At 39.2% G+C, this 7,364-nt stretch overlaps 1 protein-coding gene across 13 annotated transcripts in view; it reads left to right on the top strand.

Annotated features, from left to right (window-relative positions):
• LOC122629517 (proton channel OtopLc) overlaps positions 1-6,950 on the top strand; it is a 22,930-nt gene extending 15,980 nt beyond the window's left edge. For 12 of the 13 annotated variants that reach the window (XM_043813017.1, XM_043813016.1, XM_043813015.1 and 9 more), the window contains 7 exons: positions 3,149-3,470; positions 4,296-4,404; positions 4,499-4,659; positions 4,786-4,942; positions 5,020-5,537; positions 5,624-5,951; positions 6,144-6,950. In XM_043813017.1, coding sequence (XP_043668952.1) covers positions 3,149-3,470; positions 4,296-4,404; positions 4,499-4,659; positions 4,786-4,942; positions 5,020-5,537; positions 5,624-5,951; positions 6,144-6,838 — 2,290 coding nt within the window. In that variant the 3' untranslated portion in view covers positions 6,839-6,950. Of the gene's footprint in view, positions 1-2,095; positions 2,838-3,148; positions 3,471-4,295; positions 4,405-4,498; positions 4,660-4,785; positions 4,943-5,019; positions 5,538-5,623; positions 5,952-6,143 lie in introns of those variants that run through there. The other variant, XM_043813028.1, reaches the window with a different exon arrangement.
• Positions 6,951-7,364: the final 414 nt, after the last annotated feature.

The following is a 7,364-nucleotide window of genomic DNA, read 5'->3' as shown; positions in this document are numbered from 1 at the left end:
AGATAAATAGAGATAGAAAGAGAGAAAGAGAGAGAGAGAGAGAGAGAGAGAGAGAGAGAGATACACACAAATAGAAGAATGTAAAATAATTGAAATACCTCAGCGTTCTTTTGAGGAAACGTGGCATGCAAAATGGATCTTAGGAAAGCTTCTGAAAACGTATGGTAGTTGGTGAACAGGAGTGGAAGGGGAGTAGAATCTTCTTGTTTTTATTCAGCGTTTCTATTTATGACGTTGGTAGATACATACTTCGTTAGCTTGTCGTACGGAATGTATGTAAGACCTATGTAGGTACTTATACATATACATAGTTGCGCGTACGTGCGCGTACTTACATATATACGACATAACGGAGAACGTGGACTAACGCATACGTTTATACGTAACCGAGAAGGAGTATGCTCTCGTGCACGTAGAAGGAACCACCCTACCTTGAGGGAAACAACCGACCGAGCGTGACAAAGGAGGATAGAAAACGAGATAGAGAGAGAGAGAGAGAGAGAGAGAGAGGGAGAGAGAGAGAGAGAGGAGAGAGAGAATATACTTTTAGGAAAACTTATCTATTTTTGGGATGCAAAAACTAAAATTTTGCATAATAAAAATAAAGAAAAAAGAATTGAAATCAAAATTTTGTCTCTTGATACTGTAAATTTCGTGTATCGGGCGTAAATAGGGCGTGTTATCTCTCTTCTTTTCTCTTTATCTATCTATTTATCTCTCTATCTATCTTTTTTGTTCTTTTTTGTACTTTTCTCAGTGACTGTACGTCGTAGAGAATTCGTTTGAAATTCCAACGAGTCGGGTTTCGTCGGTAGGATGCAAGGAAAACGAAGCAACTCTCTCTCTATCCCTCTTTCTTTCTCTTTCTTTCTTTAACCGAGAATCCGAAAGTATTTTATCTCGTCACATATGTAGATCGGTAGCACATAGAGCGTGACACTCGTGTTAAGCATGTACGCTTTCTGCGGCGTAGGAACGGCTTCTCGAATTACTCTCGTATTCGCAATTGCATTAACGGTGGTTCTACGAGTCTTAGCTTCTCCAGCAGTCTAGACGTGTACTACGAAACGACGAGAGTTGTTTGGTGCCTTCGTTGGTTTACAGACTTGAATCTCATCATCTCGTTTACAAACAATCTATAATAAGTTAGCCGTATATTTCATCGCTTAAGAGTTTCGTTATAAGCATTCGCGTATTATTACAAAAGGTAAGGAAGAAGGGAAGGAAGAAAAAGAAGAAAAAAGAGAAGAAGAAGAAAAAGAAAAGGAAGTGGGAAGACTTTCGAAGAGTCGAATTTCACTTTGGGTGATTTTTTCGGATTAAAACACGCGCAAAAAGTTGTTGAGAGGAAAAGGACGAGAACTAGCGCGGAGATCGTTGATATTCAAAGAATTGAAAAAGAGAGAGAGAGAGAGAGAGAGAGAGAGAGAGAGAGAGGAAAAGGGGTAGAAAACGACGATCGAAGGGTAGAAATTTTGTGAGGGACAAAGATACGTGGCGAGGGTGAGTCGAGAGGACTGGAGGGAGAGAAAGAGAAAGAGAAGGAGAGAGAGAGAGAGAGAGAGAATAGAGGAGAACCAGGAGCTGAAAGTAGGTACTTCGAAATATCGACCGGCAGCCTGGACCACTCCGAGTCCGTGCTATACCCCACTGTTTCCACTTCCTAGCGTTTTCCTCGTTCACGAGTGGTAAAAAGGCTGTGTGCTGTTGCTGATACTGCTGCTGCTGTTGTTGCTGCTACTGCTACTACTACTGCTATTGCTGCTCATCGAGCTATCAACTGTTTTTCTTTTTTTTGTTTTCTTTCCTTTTTTAAGACAAATAAAGAAAGAGGGGACGGTTATTATCGTTTCTTTATGTCGATATTGATCCTTGTTTTTTATACACAATACAATCGACAGAGACAATCATGAAGAAAATCTCGTTATACAGGTATAAATAAAAAGAGATATTGTTGTTAATAAAAAAAAAAGAAGAAAAAAAGAAAAAAAAAGAAACGATGGAACTTTTAATAGATCGGATATTTTCTTTTATAAAACATTATTAATACCGAATGAGATGTTAAAAGCTATCGAAATATGTATTGTATTTTCAATTTAAAAGAAAAAAGAAAAAGAAACAAAAAAAAAAGAAAAAAGAACATCGTAAAGGTTAATGCTTTATTAATACGTGACAGGGCTATACTTTGAACGTCTCTCTTCCTTCTCTATCTATTGCGATAGCCATCGAGTAAAAAGTGTCTGTGTCGAGTGTACGAGCTCGTGCGGAACACAATAAGGTCTGCGCCTCAACCCCTGAAATGCCACGGGGACAAAGGGTGGTTAAGCCCTTCTCTGGTCGAAGATGCACACCATACGACGTCGAGACTTTGCGGCCTTAAGTAGACGCGTCGAAAGTTCGTTGCAGTCGTACATTCGTCGATTATATCGATAAACGGATTAGAAAAGAGAATAAAGAGGAATTTTCGCGAGAGGAGAAAAAGAAGAAAAAAAAAAGAAGAGGAGGAATAAGATAGAAGAAAAAAAAGAAAAAAAAGAAGAAGAACGAAACGATTTTCTATTCATCATTTTTAATTATTACACACTTTGAATAAGGATTCTAGGATACGACGAAGAAATCATTTTTTAACAGCGAAAAAGAAAAAAAAGAAAAAAGGAACGGTGAAGTGTCGTCTTTTCTTTAAAACGTGAGAAAAAAAACCAGAAAAACAAAATAATTAATAAATCGATCGTTATCATGGAAGTCGAGATCGTTCCACTTGTTGAAAACAATACGGCTAATGGTACAAGTTCGGTGCAGGCAGTGAACAGTAGAGTGCAGATTATCAAAAAGAAACGGTAAAGTGACTTATCCCGAGAGATTAACGAAACATTATATAATATCATTATATCAGCTTGTAAACACTGTGATACGCAATAAGGGTGTTCCTTTCTTTATTTAGAAAATCTAATTTTATACGTTAGGTGCGGTGTTCGTTCAGAGAAGCTTATACCAGACGCTGAGATTCTATTTTTTTTTCTTTTTTTTTCCTACTTTGAGAGTTCGTGTACCCATAGCATTTCTCGAAACATTTTTTTTCACTATTTCTCTCTCTCTTTCTATTTCTGATTCTCTCTATTTTTCTAATTATCACTTTTTCGTGCTTCAGAACGTCGCTCTTCATCATCATGAGCTTCATTTATGCGAAGTTACTGGTCGTGGTGTGCATCGCTTATGTTATAAGCGAAGTGGTAACGCACAAATTGCCGCTCTACTATTATGAAGGATTTTTCACGTATCTCTACGGTGCGAGCATACTCTTCCTTCTCTACGTGTTCTGCTTCCTTCTTCAAGAGAGCGCCTGCTGTGCGCGCGGCAGTGATACACCGCCACCACCACCGAGACCACCTAAACCACCGAAGGAGCAAAAGGATAAGAAGGACAAGAAGGATAAGGATCAGAAAGCTGCAAAGAACAAGAAGGATTTTCAGGTTAATTTATTTTTCAATAGCAGTTCATACATTAGAGCCGAAAAGACTCGCGGCTATCGAATTAATTACTCGCGACTTGTCTCTCGCGAAGGATAGAAACAAACAGATTGAAAGAGAGAGAGAGAGAGAGAGAGACTAAGACTTCTTTTAACGAGCTTGCCTATTTATCTTCGTACGTACATTGAGAAGAGACCGTTTTTTTTCTTTCTTTCTTTTATTTTTTTTTCTTTTTCTTTTCTTTTTCTTCTCTTTCCTCTTTGCCAAGAGCCTGCCGTATTTAATATTCATAAACTCTTTTAACTCTTTTGTTAATGCGAAACGTCTAGAGAGGAGATTTTTATATTTATAGTACTAGTTGTTCCATTTTCTTTTACCGAACAACCGATTCTACGTAAGTATAATAATTAGTACTTACGTATGTATGTATGTAAGTAAATTTGATCGTATTTCATAGGCATTCGTATTTCTAATTTTTCGAAGTAATTTACTATATAAATTAATATTTGATTGTAGTTTAAACATGAGAAATCAAGGTGGAACGTGCAATGGAAGATCGTTCGGAAAGTTATCGAGATCGATGTAATTGAATTGCACTCTTGTCAAAAAGAAACACGTTGTCTATCTTTCTTTTCTGTTTTATGTACATATACGTATGTACGTATGTGCATATATATATATATATATATACATATATATATATTTTTCTTTTTCTCTCTCTTTTTTGTTCTTCCTTTCTCATATCGATTTTCCGTCAACGTAAACCCTTTCGCTCATTCTCTCTTTCTAAAGAATTGCATTCTGACTTGAGAAAATTTTCATCTGCAGGATGCTGCAGACGTGGAAGCTGGCGTTGCAACGCGTGCATTACGAAAACGAAAAACTTCTCAGAACGATCACAGTCATGGAAGTTTTTTTCTTCGAATCGGTGCCATAGGTAAAAAAGAACAAAAAAATGAATATCATTTTCTTATCAATTATTAGATTGTTGTTATTAATTTTCTTTATCACAACGTGTTGTTGGCCGTTAGCATTCGGTTTGGGTACAATGATCTACAACGGATTGGAATTCGGAGCATTTTTTGAGGTACCACCGACTTCGCCCTGTTATCAAATACTTCAGGGTGTTAATCCCGTTCTTCAAATGATCTTCACGTTCATGCAGATGTACTTCATCTTTATGAATTCCAGGGTAAGTAAGGATAAAAAGTGCGAGTTACGTATATATTCGATATTTTAATTACGCTGTGTTTTCATTCCTATTTTTTGTTCTTTCTTTTTTGTCTCTCTCTTTTTTTTCTTTTTTTTTTTTAACCAGTTAAACATTCATCGATTCAAAGTAGTTGCACGATTCGGTTTGATGCACGTCGTCGCGACGAATCTTTGCGTTTGGATACGAACGTTGGTACTTGAGAGCCTCAAGGAGATCACTCAGTATCATCAACGATTGGGACAAGAGGAGGCCGGAATTTTAGGTAATATTTGTGCCAATCTCTCAACACGTTAAGAAATAATCATGCCGAATTCTAAACGCGTATCGTGTTATGCGTAGAGAGTATAAAACAACACTCGTTGAGAAACGCTGGAGCGATCTTAGGCACAGAACCTAGGGACATGGCCCAGTTACGGGATGCGCCGTTGCACTCAATTATAAAAACAACGTCAGTAGCTTCGACCTTGATACCAACAACGGCAGAATCTCTTACCCGAGCGATGAGAACCACTGTCAAAGCAATCCCAAGAGTAGCGACTACTTTATCTACGGCAGCCTCTACGGCTTTCATGACCTCACCAACTACGACACAGAATATTACAGCTACCACGACCACAACGACAACGTTTTTGCCCAATTTGACGACTACGGCCGCTACTACGTTATCCACTTTGTTGACTACTTTGACTACGAGAAGCACTACCACCGAAAGAACGACTACACCGAGTACAACGCCTTCTACTACTACACCGACGACTACGACCACGACTACTACAACAACGACTACACCAGCTTCTATTTTATCGAATGCTTTCGGTGATCTCTTTGATTCATTTCAAGCTGACACCAAAGATCAGGTCGGTATAATAAGTTATTATGAAAAGTTAAATTACGAATATTTGCGACGTTCAAATGTAAAAAATCCCCATTTCGTTTCGTTCAGGTACACGAAGTATTTTACGTTAGCAATGCGACGAACACAAGCGATTATTGGGGCCAGAATCTTGGCTTTTATGCGGAAGCTTTGACGGAGGATGGCACGTTAACAAACTCCTGTGGTCGCGTCAACATCATGGGTACTATCGTCCAAGACGCAGCACCCTACTTATTCCCCTTCATTATCGAGTACAGCCTGATCGGCGCTGCTGTGATATACGTCATGTGGAAACACATCGGTAGACACCCGCGTTGGCCTCATCAAGCGGAAGCCGATCTCGAGCGTCGTCTGGAAGTCATGCTTTCGAGAAGGGCTGTAGCCCTGGCACATGCAGGTAATCGATTATAATTTATTCCAAGCGCTCTTTTCTTCTACTTCTACTTCTTGCCAAAAGGAGATTGTCGAGCTCATAATAACGAGATCGATGTTATGTCTCCGTCGAGCATGCTTTAAACGCGAAACAAAGTAAATAAATAAAATAAAGAAAAACACAAAAGACACAAAAAAAACAAACACCCATATATAGGACACGCCAGAGTGGACTGCGTCGGGGCAAGCAAGGGTCTATTCTTTGGTCTGCTGCTACTGGTCGGTTCGTTGATTTGTCTGATACTCTTCTTCGTCCTGATACATCACTCCGAGCTTGGACTTTTGGCGATTTATCTGGCTGACGTTTCTCACTGCGTTTTAATGGCTCTATCGATCATCGCTATCATCGTCGGTTTCATACGTGTCCAAAGTCTCAAGTTCAAGGCCGAAGAACAGAGCGACTTGAACGACATACTTTTACGCGTCTCTGCTTTTGGACTCTTCGTCTACGCCGTTTTCAGCGTGATCGCTGGTTCCTTAGCAGCGTTTACCCACGAACCGAATCTTTTGGTGATGGTTACCGGCCTTCTCTCAGTAGCCCAGGTTGTCCTTCAGATGTTATTCATCGCTGATGTTTCACGTAGGCGGGTACACCTTCCCGAACACGATCGCAGCAAGCCAGGACGTCAAGTGGTCACCTTCCTTCTCATTTGCAACGTAACCATGTGGGTCATTTATACCTTCGAGATGCAAAAGGTCATCGCTAATCCCGTACAACTTGACTTTTATGGATTCCTCGCTTGGGCTATCGTTCAGAGAGTTACATTACCTCTCTGCATATTCCACAGGTTCCACAGCGCCGTAACGCTTGCTGAAATTTGGAAGACTAGCTATAAGGCACGTCTCGAGTAAACTATTGAGGAATAAAATATTTCTCGATGTGTCCTTACACTGTCAGCTAGAGAAAGAAGGAAGAAAGAGAGAGAGACAGAGACAGACAGATAGACATACAGAAAGAAAGAGAGAGAAACGAATAGAAGGACATAGACAGACAGAGAGAGGGAGAAACAGAGATAGAGAGAAAGAATATCTAGAATAAAACTGATAAAGAGACAGAAAAAAAAACGAGAGAGAAAATATCTAAAATGGAAATGATAAAGAGACAGAAACAGAAAGAGAGAGAGAGAGAGAGAGAGAGAGAGACAACTCGAACTTCTTTATTTTTTTCTCTTTTTCTTTATCTCTCTCTCTTTCGAAGCGAAAACATTCAGATTATCCTTCGATTGAAATTTCATCTGAAGTTGTTGAAAGAAAGATTAACGAGAAGAAAGCGTATCTCATTTGTGACTCGGATTAAGAATTGTTCCGATAGGAACTCTTAATTTTCTCTTTTTTTTCGTCTATTACTTCTTTGTTGCCTTGAGCGTAGCTCGTCAAT

Source organism: Vespula pensylvanica, chromosome 5 (assembly GCF_014466175.1).
Source record: "Vespula pensylvanica isolate Volc-1 chromosome 5, ASM1446617v1, whole genome shotgun sequence".
In the NCBI taxonomy this organism is placed as follows: Eukaryota; Metazoa; Arthropoda; class Insecta; order Hymenoptera; family Vespidae; genus Vespula; species Vespula pensylvanica.
This window is presented reverse-complemented; position numbering and strand designations above follow the sequence as displayed.